The sequence below is a fragment of the Juglans microcarpa x Juglans regia genome, chromosome 1D (genome assembly GCF_004785595.1).
Source record: "Juglans microcarpa x Juglans regia isolate MS1-56 chromosome 1D, Jm3101_v1.0, whole genome shotgun sequence".
In the NCBI taxonomy this organism is placed as follows: domain Eukaryota; kingdom Viridiplantae; phylum Streptophyta; class Magnoliopsida; order Fagales; family Juglandaceae; genus Juglans; species Juglans microcarpa x Juglans regia.
The window spans coordinates 41,424,401-41,436,774 of record NC_054594.1 but is presented as its reverse complement, the minus strand read 5'-3'; the positions used below and the strand labels follow the sequence as shown (position 1 = coordinate 41,436,774).

General features: G+C 38.2%; 1 protein-coding gene across 1 annotated transcript in view; it reads left to right on the top strand.

The window, feature by feature from the left end:
- The window catches only part of LOC121247577 (midasin), an 83,761-nt gene that overhangs the window by 22,656 nt on the left and 48,731 nt on the right, over positions 1-12,374 (top strand). The window contains 15 exon segments of the mRNA XM_041145948.1: positions 5,485-5,563; positions 6,533-6,652; positions 6,725-6,824; positions 6,917-7,013; positions 7,104-7,238; positions 7,323-7,379; positions 7,463-7,639; positions 7,731-7,856; positions 7,946-9,706; positions 9,982-10,043; positions 10,156-10,351; positions 10,474-10,578; positions 10,662-10,967; positions 11,828-12,021; positions 12,111-12,165. Of these exon segments, the coding sequence (XP_041001882.1) occupies positions 5,485-5,563; positions 6,533-6,652; positions 6,725-6,824; positions 6,917-7,013; positions 7,104-7,238; positions 7,323-7,379; positions 7,463-7,639; positions 7,731-7,856; positions 7,946-9,706; positions 9,982-10,043; positions 10,156-10,351; positions 10,474-10,578; positions 10,662-10,967; positions 11,828-12,021; positions 12,111-12,165 (3,570 nt within the window).

Sequence of the window (12,374 nt, the reverse complement as noted above, 5' to 3'; positions counted from 1 at the left end):
CTTGAGAGGTGTGGACTTGGAGCAAGATGGTGCTCTTGGATCAAATTTTGCATCTCCACCATACGTTTCTCTATCTTGGTGAATGGTATGCCAATGGGTTTCTTTGGAAGTTCGAGGGGTTTGAGGCAAGGTGATCCCCTATCTCCATTACACTTTGTTTTCATAATGGAAGCTTTTAGTAAAATGATCGCAGGTCTTGTGGAAGGTGGATTTCTATCTGGCTTTGTCGTAGGGATGCAAGAATCGACACACTCGAGATGATTTACCTCTTATTTGCAGATGATACTCATCTTTTGTGGGGCTAGTCATAATCACATTCAAGCTTTGTGGGCTCTTTTACTTTGCTTTGAAACGGCTTCGGCTTTGAAATTGAATCTCGCCAAGTCATAATTAGTTCTGGTTGGAAATGTTCCAAGTGTTTTGAACTTGGCCAATATTCTGGGATGCAAAGTCTCCACCTTTCCAATGAAGTATCTCGATCTTCCATTGGATGCCTCCTTTAAATTGTAGTCTATTTGGGATGGAGTGTTGAAAAAATGGAGCGTAAACTAGCGAGTTGGAAGATGATTTATTTGTTCAAAGGTGGTGGAGTTACGATGATAAAAGTACTCTATCCAACCTACTGACTTACTTCTTATCTTTATTTCAAACACCATGCAAAGTGGTTCACCGAATAGAGAAATTGCAAAGAGATTTCCTATGGGAGGAAATAGATGAAGAATTCAAGTTCCATTTGGTGAATTGGGGCTACGTTTTGCACCCCAATACGAGAAGGCGGGCTGGGAATTCGAAATTTGTTGGTCTTCAACGAGTTTTTATTGGGTAAATGGTTGTGGAGATACCACGAAGAGGGGGGAGCTTAATGGAGGGCGATTGTAGAGTTAAAATATGGTGGACTGTGGGGAGGATGGTGTTCGAATGAAGTGAACGGATCACATGGGGTGGGGCTTTAGAAACAAATAAGAAGAGGCTGTACCAATCTTCATCGATACACACATTTTGCAGTTGGGGATGGTTCTAGAATTAAATTTTGGAATGACCTATGGTGTGCAGAGATCGAATCCTTAAAGAAGCCTGCCCAACACTATACGATGTCACCCGAAGAAAGGAGGTTTCTGTAGCAGAGCTCATGGATCTCTCTAGTGGCTCTTCTCAGTGGAATATCACTTTCCTTAGAGTTGCCCAAGATTGAAAAATTGACACATTTACAGATTTCTTCAACTTGTTATACTTGTAGACTGACTGGAGAAGCGGATAAGATTATATGACCACTATCCAAGAAGGGGATTTTTACTGTACAGTCATACTACAAGTCCCTCATGAGACACACTACAAGAACATTCCCATGGAAGAATATATGGAAGACTAAGGCCCCCTTAAAAGCTTCTTTTTTTATATGGACTGCTTCACCAGGAAAGATTCTTTTCTTAGATAATCTAAGAAAATGCTGATTGATTGTATTGGATTTGTGCTACATGTGTAAGAAAAGTGGGGAGTCTGTGAATCACCTATTATTGCATTGTGATGTAGCCATGAGCGTATGAAATGATATCTTTGCCAGTGTGGGACTCGTTTGGGTAATGCCAAGAAGGGTTATTGACTTTTTGGCCAGTTGGCAAGGGATTCGAGGTAATTCTCAAATCGCATTGATGTGGAAGATAGTACTGATCTACCTATGGGGTTGCATATGGATGGAGAGGAATGGTTGGAGTTTTGAGGATCGTGAATGACAATGGACGAGATTAGAACTTTTTTTTTCATACATTATTCCATTGGCAGATTGTAATAGACATTAATGGCATGAACGTACATGATTTTCTTGTATCTTTAGACAATCATGCATAGGTGTGTTCTTGTATATGTCACGTGTACTTGGCTTCGCCTATTTTTAATAAAATTCCTAGTTGATAAAAAAAATTTCAAATTTGACAATATCCGATTTATAATCTATCCCTTTAATGCTAGGAAGAGCATTAAGTCAACCAACCAATTAACTAGAATGGAATTAAGGTATTTTAAAATAAAAATATCAACTATCGATTGAGTGGGGATTGTTGAGATAAGGAAATGGATAAAATGTTAGGAAGAACATTAAGGTAAGCAATATAGCCGATTCATCATTGGATTGAGTTTTGAAATAGGTAAACGAGATACAACAGTGTATGGGGATTACATATGGAGGATTTGATGATCAATTCATAGCACTACTCATTGCAACAAAGGCGGGTCACGTACTTGGAACAAAATCAAGATCTAAGAAGAGCAGAGAGTTAAAGCGTCTTACTTGGACAATCAACTATGACGCTAAGGGAGGTAGTCAAAGTCAAGGGAGGTTCAGAGGGAAGACATAACCAATTGTATATTTCTAGTAGGCTCCTTCGGAGTTTACAAGTATTGAGGAGTATGTTGGGGATTTTACAGCGGCTTGGTGTATGGGCAAAACCTGGTTTGGTGGGATAGGCATTGGTGCATTGGTGGTGGTGTGGTGAGAGCTCGGGGTAGGCGCGTCTTTGGGCTTGGGCTTTGTTAGGATCTTTTTTCTAGGTGGGCTTTATGTTCTTTTTTCCTTGTATCTTTTTCTGCACCCCAACTAGGTATTGCTCTTGTATACATCTAGTATACTTGGCTACGCCTATTGGTATTAATAAATTTGTACTTATAAAAAAAAAGAGCAATAAGGTAAGTAAATTGATAAAATGCTAGGAAGTGCATTGAGGTAACCAAAATAAAAAATAGCAACTATAAGTTGAGTGGTAGTTTGTTTTTGATAATTTTGGAGGGAGTGATTGCCTCATAAGTCCAAGGTAATGTGGGATGGGATTATTATTATTATTATTTTTGATAAGTAATGTGGGATGAGATTATTGAAAAGATTAAATGTAGATTGGCTGGTTGGAAAAAGGATTTATTTGTCCAAAAGTGGTAGAATCACCTTAATCAAGAGCACTTTATCTAACCTTCCGACATACTTCTATCTTTTTTCCTTTGCCTGTAGGGGTGGCCAATATAATGGAAAATATTTTTTGTGATTTCTTGTGGAGGTTTAGAGGATGACAAAAAATTCCATTTGATCAAGTGAGATAAGATTTGTACCCCTTTATCTTGTGGATATCTGGGGTTTAGAAAGTTGAGAATTTTCAATAAGACACTTTTAGGGAAATGGTTGTGGTGGTATCATCGGGAAGGGGATGCTCTTTGGAGGAATGTAATTGATGTTAAATATGGGCGTATTTGGGTAGGTTGGTGCTCAAATGAAGTAAATGGGGTGTATGGTGTAACCCTGGCTCAAGTGGTAAAGGCCTTGGGCTTGGGGGTATGCTCCCCCAGGTCCAAGGTTCAAATTCCCTTGGGTGCAAACAATCTCTAGGGGCTACACCCTTTGGTGAAAAGCCAGCAATTTAACCAGTTCCGTGTAGGGAAACTTCCGAGGGTGCGTGCACGGGACCGGGGTTTATTCTGCAGGGGTGGGTCTGAAAGGCCCTGCATTGGAGAGGTTCCTTGACATAAAAAAAAAGGGGTGTATGGTGTGGGAGTTTGGAAATTTATCTGGAATGGTTGGAGAAATTTCTTTAGTATTTACAGATTTGAGGTGGGAAGGGGAACAAGAATAAGATTTTGGCATGATATATGGTGTGGCGATGTTGCTTTGAAGAATGCTTTCCATTCTCTTTATAGGATGGCATTGGATAAGGGTGCTTCTGTGGCTGATTAGATGGACATTTTTACTGGTTTTCACTGAGTTTAAAGGCTGGAGGGGAGGATAGGTTGCTTTGGATTCATTTGGGGGATAAGAATTTTTCGGTCAGATCCTTTTATAAGGTTGTGTCGACCCATTCTTCTATTGATTTCCCTTAGAAGAGCATTTGGAGAAGCAAAGTTCCTCTCAAGATTGCTTTCTTTGGTTGGCTGGCTTCCCATGGGAAAATCTTGACTATCGATAAGCTGGGAAAGTGGGGCATTATTATAATAGATTGGTGTTTTATGTGTAAAAGAAATGGAGAATCGGCAGACCACCTTCTTCTTCATTGTGATGTGGTTAAGACTTATGGGATGGAATTTTTACTAGGCTTGGTATTGCATGGCTACTGCCTAGGAGGGTGGTAGATTTATTGTTATGTTGGATAGGAATTCGGGGCAATTGTAAAATTGTGGCTGTTTGGACGATGTGCCTTTATGTCTAATGTGGTGTACTTGGAATGAGAGGAATGGTCGTTGTTTTGATAATAGGGAACGTTCGATGGGAGGGTTTAGAGATTTTTTCTTCCATACGCTGATACTTTGGGCTTCGGCTATTGTATTGAATGGGACTAGCTTTAATGAGTTTTATGCTGTTTTTCACAGCACTTAGCTTGTAATTAGGTTTTTCTCTTGTATACTTCCTGTGTACTTGAGCTTTGCCTAATTATGTGGAGCTTGTAATTAGGTTTTTCTCTTGTATACTTCCTGTGTACTTGAGCTTTGCCTAATTATGTGGAGCTTGTAATTAGGTTTTTCTTTTGTATACTTCTTGTGTATTTGGGCTTTGCCTAATTATGGATTAATAAATTCTTCATACTTATATAAAAAAATTGTGGTAGTGTTAAGTGAGATTTTGTGTTTTTTTCAAAGCTTTTCTCCTAATTTGTTTTAATAACCTGAAAGGGTAAAGAGCAGAGACTAGTGGCACTCTCTACCTGGATGTTACTGAAGGTGCTGTCAGGAAGTGCCTAGACAGGCTTGCACCTTTTATGATAAGCTTATTGCACAGGGTTGGAGTGGATATCAACAGGTGTACTCTTGAGAAATGCTATGGTTGGGTCTATCTTGAGGGGGTGTTTGTGGAACCCCATGTGTCAGACTATTTGTGGGCTTGCCAAGGCCTCTCTGTTAGGCTTCCCCAATTGACTGTTCTAACCTGTTGTCTCCCCCTTTGCCTTCTAGCTTATAAAAGGGAAAGATCTATCTGGATAAAATAAGATGAAGGTTTCAGCAGCTCACCTTGAAACTCTTGAGGCTTATACTACATATATGTAAATTTAGATTTTATAAGAGAAAGATCTATCTGGATAAATTAATATGAAGGTTTCTGCAGCTCACTTTGAAACTTTGAGGTTTATACTACATATATGTAACTTGAGATTTTATGCAAGAGGTATTTTTTTTTTCTCTTTTGCCCGTAACCCCTGCTGGCTGCTGATAATGGTAGGCTTTTAAGAACTATATGCTTTAATAATCACCTTGTCATTTGTTACTTGTAAAAGAAAAATCGGATTTTTTACTTTTGTTTATTGCGTCATAGCTTTTCACTTTTTTTGATTCACAATCCTGGTTGAATTTTCCATACTTTGGGCTGTTGGGCATTATTTTGTTTTTCTAGTCCATTGCTGAAGTGGTGGTTACCGGATATCTTCTACTCATAAAGAGTAATCTACTCTGATTTTTGGTTTCATTGAACCTAGAAACATCTGTAATGCCTCAAAATTGAAGCATTTCTCACATTTTCAGGAAATAATGGTAGCAGAAAGGTCTCGACTATTTTCCACAATTTCAACTTCGAAACTTGATATATCACATGGTGCAGAAGGTTTGTGTCACCATTTGCAGTTCCTGGCTTTGTGTACATCTTGGCAAATTACCGTATCTGTCGAGGCATTATTATTTTTTAATTCTGTGTATTTGTTTTTACTGAAATTCATATTGATGCCTTTGATAGCAGTGGTGGGTACATGGTTTGGAAAGAGAGGAGATTCCCATTGCAAAACATATTTGAGCTTGTGGGTTGAGGGCTAATATTAAAAATCTTTTTTATTTTTTTATTTTTTTATAAAATTGTTATATGATACCCATAGGATTTTCAGTTCTTCACTGCTTCTCATATCCATGTCTTGCTGTACTATGTTTTGACTGGCCTTTCTAGAACTGCCACCATAACTGCTTTAATTCTTAATGTGAAGATTACTTACCAAGTCCCGGCCTATAGACCTGGTACTTCACTCATGATTTGAAGAGATAATTGCTTGTTGATAATCTTTGGTTTTGTCCTCTCAGTCACTTTTAAGTTATTATCATTTCTCTAAACCTTTTGCTTTATCGAATGAGGTGATGTAAGTGAGGGGTGGAAAATGAAGAGTTCTTTATGTGGGTGGATAGGGTTTAAATGTGTGAAAAATTCTATTTATCATCCTCTTTACCATCATCCTCTCAACATTCCTTGATGTGACATGAAATGATTGGCCACAAGTGGAACATAATAAATAGTTTCCAATCATTAAATGCCACATCATGGGATGGTGGAAGGATGATGATAAAAGGGATGGTGTGTAGCATTAAATGTATAGCCGTCTCTCAAGTATGGAGTGGGGATGGAAATGGCTATTTGAGAGTGGGGATGCAAAGAAATCTAGCCACCCCTGCCTGTTGCTTTCCTTGTAACTTTTTTTTTGCCCTCTCTCTCTCTCTCTCAGTATTCTAATTTTAAGAGAGCTTACTTATGAAGTACCAAAAGAATCAGTACAGTTTGTATTGGTTATAGAGTTCCTTTCTTTGGTCACAGGTGGAAAACTCGGTGCTTTTTGGAGGAAAGTGATCATTATGCCTCCATGTAATGAAGACTTGCTAGATATAATAAAAGCTTGGTATCCAAATCTGGAGCCAATTTCTGAGAAACTCATAGGTGGGTTATACATGTTGTGAGTTAATAGCTTTTATATACTCTTACATATACATTGGCTGATTTCTCTCACAGAAACCTTTGAAAATGTTAACATTTCACCTGTACATCAACTGGCGGGCTTTGGCACCAGAAACTCTGCTTCCGTTAGCTATCGCAGCAGGTTCTCATTAAGGTAACCAATGCCGTTCTACTTGCTTTTTTTTTCCCTGAAAAATTGATCTTCATTGTATGATTATAATTGCTTCATTTGATTCTTAATGGCAGGGATCTTCTTAAATGGTGCAAGCGAATCTCAGATTTAGGCTTCAGCTTCAGTGGGGCTTGTTTGTCAGCTTATGAGGGTCTTTGCATTTATCAAGAAGTCTGGCACATTCTTTGTCTCTGGCTTCTTCTCTATCATTTTCTTTTATTATCTGTATGAAAAAACTGAAACATTTTCCTGTGTTCTCAGGCTGTTGATATATTTGCGGCCTTTTCAACTTCAGCTGAAAATAGGGTGACTATCATGAAAGACATTGCAAAGTTGTGGGCAGTGCCAACTTCAGTAGCAGAGACTTTATATCCTCAAAATAAGCCTGTGATTCAGGTTATTTTTGTGGTTGACTGTGATGAACTTTGTATTTTTGATTAGTTGGCACATCAGAATCTCATGGTTGGATATGAACTGCAGGAATTGCACACAGACTTGAGAGTTGGTCGAGTTTATCTTCAACGCACACAAAGAGTTGTCAGTGAAAGACATTTTGACATTGTATCTATTTTATATTGAGCTTAGCTTTTGCATTTAATGTTTCCATTTGAATTTTGCAGTTACCATACCAAAAGAAACCTTTTGCTGAGATTCGGAGTTCTCTGCATTTACTTGAGAGGATTGCTTGCTCTGTTAAGTGCAATGAACCTATTCTCTTGGTTGGTGAAACTGGTACAGGGAAGACTACACTCGTGCAGTATCTGGCCATGAAACTCACTCAGAAACTTACTGTTTTGGTATATTTTCTATCTCACTGATTTATTGTTTGTAAACAATACACCTCGTACAGGCTATGTTGACTGAATATGAATTGTTGTTCTGTTGCAGAACTTAAGTCAGCAAAGTGATGTTGCCGATCTATTAGGGGGATTTAAGCCTATGAATGCACAGTTCATATGCTTTCCCCTCTATAAGGAGTTTGAAGATCTTTTCTCCAAGACATTCTCCATGAAGGTTTCCTTTCTTTAAAAAGTTTCCCATGCTTGCTTGTGCTGAGTTTTACAGTCTGGAGATGACTTGTGCTGTTGTATGCTGATTTTCAGGTCAATGTTGACTTTCTTGCCCATTTACAGAAGCATCTTACTGATAAGAATTGGAAAATGTTACTAGCGGGGTTTCAAAAAGGCGTTGATTCTTTTCGAAAGTTGGTTCACGAGGGAAGATCTGGGTCTGGTAAAAAGCGCAAGAAACCTTTGGATGAAGAAAGTTTTAAAGCTTGGGATACTTTCTCTTTCAAGCTTGAAACTGCCCGTGGGCATATTGGTGCTTCATCAGGCATGCTGTTTTCATTCGTTGAAGGAGCTTTTGTAACTGCACTGAGAAATGGTGAGTGGATTTTGCTTGATGAGGTGAATTTGGCACCTCCAGAGACTTTGCAGAGAGTTAGTGGCGTTCTTGAAGGGGAGAATGGATCACTCTGTTTAGCTGAAAGAGGAGATGTTAATTATATACACCGACATCCTAACTTTCGTATATTTGCATGTATGAATCCTGCAACTGATGCTGGGAAGCGGGATTTGCCCTTCACTTTAAGGAGTAGATTTACAGAGTACTTTGTCGATGATGTGTTGGATGATGAGGATCTGACTCTATTTATTAATCAGTTTATGGACGACAGCAAAAATAATCGAGAATTAGTGAATAAAATTGTGCGCTTTTATAAAGCAGCCAAAAAGGACTCGGAAGAGAGGCTGCAAGATGGGGCTAATCAGAAACCACAATACAGTTTGAGGTCTCTCTACCGTTCATTAGAATATACGAGGAAAGCGGAAAGGAAGTTTGGGTTTCGAAAGGCAATATATGATGGGTTCTGTATGTTTTTTCTTACTCTGTTGGACGGACCCAGTGCTGAGATAATGAATAAAATGATATTGTCATATTTGTTGGGAGGAAATGTGCCTCCACATGTACCTTTTGATGATTACTTAACATTTAAAGGGAACTCCAAGTCTGATAATTTTCTGGAGAACTATGTTCTAACTAAAAGTGTCAGAGAGCATCTTAGAAACTTGGCACGTGCTATTATGATTAAAAGGTATCCTGTTCTCCTACAGGGACCTACATCGAGCGGGAAAACTAGCCTTATTCAGTATCTTGCTGCAGTAACTGGTCACGCATTTGTACGTATCAATAATCATGAACACACTGATTTACAGGAATATTTAGGTTCCTATGTAACTGATGCTAGTGGAAAACTTGTATTTCATGAGGGTGTGTTAGTTAAGGCTGTTCGTGATGGTTATTGGATAGTTTTGGATGAGCTTAACTTGGCCCCAACTGAGGTGCTTGAAGCACTGAACAGATTGCTAGACGACAACAGAGAGCTTTTTGTTCCTGAACTGCAGGAAACTATACGAGCACATCCAGATTTCATGCTTTTCGCCACTCAAAATCCACCTACTTTCTATGGTGGGCGTAAAATTCTTTCTCGTGCATTTCGCAATCGTTTTATTGAGTTACATGTGGATGAAATACCAGAGAACGAGTTGAGCGAAATATTAGAAAAGAGATGTGTAGTACCAGAAAGTTACTCTAAGAAAATTGTTGGAGTTATGAAGGAGTTGCAGTTGCTCAGGCAGAGTAGCAAAATATTCGCAGGAAAGCATGGTTTTATAACTCCACGAGATTTGCTCCGTTGGGCTAATCGTTTCAAGGCATTTGGGAGTTCTTATGAGGATTTAGCTAAGGATGGTTATTATCTACTGGCAGAAAGGTTGCGGGATGAGGATGAGAAGCGTGTTGTCCAAGAAGTTTTGGAGAGACAGCTCAGGGCTAAACTTGTCAAAGATGACTTGTACAAGCAGGTATCGTGTGGGTGGGCAGTTGCAACTGCATGTAGTTCGTAATGTAGATGATAGTAAATTGGTCTTAACGATATTTTTTGCTTTTCTGGGGCCTATTTTGATAGTATGAGGTATCAGCATGCTATATTCCTTAACCTGTTTTTATAATCTTGAATCTTGTAACGCTTGATAGTGAACATCTTTATTTGGGTTAATGCTGTTTGTGCCTTTTAATTATGATTTCTTACTTAAAATCTGAGGGAATATACTATTCTCAAATTGTTCTTTTTATTCAGGATGGAGTTGGTGGGAACCCTTCTTTCAACGATGGTGCAGGAGTTTCAGGGGGTCTCCAAAAGTATGAGCTGTGCCTCAAGACTTCTCCTGCCTTTTTTCTGGTGCTGGTAGCTTGTGATTTAGCTTACAATTTTTTTTTTTTTGTTTTGACTAATGACCCCTGTCCAATGCAGTGTCGTCTGGACTAAAAGCATGTGGAGACTATACTTTCTTGTTAAGCGTTGCTATGAATTGCGTGAGCCTGTACTTCTTGTCGGTGAAACTGGGGGTGGGAAGACTACCGTCTGTCAATTACTGAGTATTGCTTTGGACTTGAAATTGCACATATTAAACTGCCATCAGTACACAGAGACATCTGATTTTCTAGGGGTTGGTGTCTTTTATTGTTTATTTGAGGCCTTTTGCTTACTCTTCCTGCTACAATGTCTTCTGAAAATCTTTTGGAAGTGTTTAATTTTCTTTTAAGTAACTACTCATGAATTGTGCCATAGGGGTTTTATCCTATTAGAGGAAGATCAAGACTTATCGCAAAATTTAAAGAAAAAATTGAACAAGTGATGATGTCGGAGGCTTTTATCCACTATCCCCAGGACTTTGTAAGTATGGATTTTGTAAATATTTTATTGTTTATTCTATTGCATTTGTGTAATGTTCTTCTTATATATTTCTTCTGCTCTAGACCATTTCTTCAGATATTAGTCAAGCATCTTCGACTCTTGATCATCTAGGTAAAATGATTACTCATTACAAACAAGGTCTAGTCTCATGTGCTGATATCACAAAACAAGACATCGGTATTCTAGAGAAATTAATAGCAGAACTCTCTGAGCTGCATCAGAAGTGGCAGACCATATTTATGTGGCAAGATGGACCCCTTGTACAAGCAATGAAGCATGGTGATTTATTTCTTGTGGATGAAATTTCCTTGGCTGATGATAGCGTACTTGAAAGATTGAACAGTGTCTTGGAGCCAGAAAGAAAACTAGTGAGTGGTTACTTATCTGAAACTGAATTCTGTTTGTGGCTCAAATCTGTTTTGTTGCATTAGTTTTTAAAGTTTTGATTTCTGTGTGATTGTGGGATTATAGCACTATTTTCCTTCTTCACAGTATGGTTAATGACCGATGTTTAATTTCATCTTTAATTTGCAAATTCAAATCTTAAAAACTCCACAAGAAAGTTTCATCTTCCATTGATTACACAGAGAATTGCCATGACTGCTAGCGGTCAGTACATTTTGAGATTCTGAATCTGATATTATTTTAAGCAGATAGGAGTTGTCGTACTTCTATGGAAATTAATATGACTGATCTTTCTTCTGAAATTTTTGGTGGTATGGTCCTACAAATTAGTTCCCTTACTGGTTTAGGTGTATTGACGTTAAACAGAACAAAGTAGTTTCTTCCCTTGTCCTTTGTTTTATTTTTGTGGGGTGGGGGGACTAGGAATTTTAGGATTGAAATGTTGCCATAACAGCATTTCCCTTTGTAATGTTAAATAATTTGATGGTGTCGCAGCTCTCATAATTTTGGAAAGAATGAGCAGGTTTATTTGATTCCATTTTGTTTCTCTATTTTCTTGTGAAGGAAATAACGAAATTTTGCATAAATGGCTTGTTCTTGACTTGGTTTAAATCGCCATGTGGTTCTATGATCTATATATATATATATATATATATATATATAAACAAAACAAAATTTCTTATCCTACTTGGCATTTCATGCCTTATCACGTCTTGTGTACTGATATCTGGTTACATATCACATTGTGTTATATCTTTGGACCTTTGCCAACTATGCATCTTCAATCTAGTGTATATTCACAGTGATCACTTTTTCATGCTAGTCTTTGGCTGAGAAAGGAGGGTCTGTTTTGGAGAAAATTACTGCCCATCCAAAATTTTTTGTTCTTGCCACGATGAACCCAGGCGGTGATTATGGTAAGAAGGAACTATCACCGGCTCTTCGTAATCGGTTTACAGAGATATGGGTTCCCCCTGTTGGTGAGCTGAATGAGCTCAGAAGTATTGCTCTGCAGAGGTATGTAAAGTATGAAGTAGCTGCTTATATGAATAAGGAGGTTAATCAGCACTTTCTTGGTTGGCTTATCATGAGATTTGTCTGTGCAGGATTTCCAACCCTAAAAACTCACACATTGTGGATGCTATGCTAAGTTTTTGGGAAGTATGTTCTTTTCCAACTTGACATTTCTGCTTTATTGCTTCATCTTTTCGTTGTCAACTTGACATTTCTGCTTTATTGCTTCATCTTTTCGTTGTCAGGATTTTTCAATTGAGATGGTGATTTGACAGTGTTAATGCCTAGTTCACTTGTGTTATCCTGTATCCATTTTGTCAATTTTAGAAAATACTTTTGAGAATTCTTACAAATTA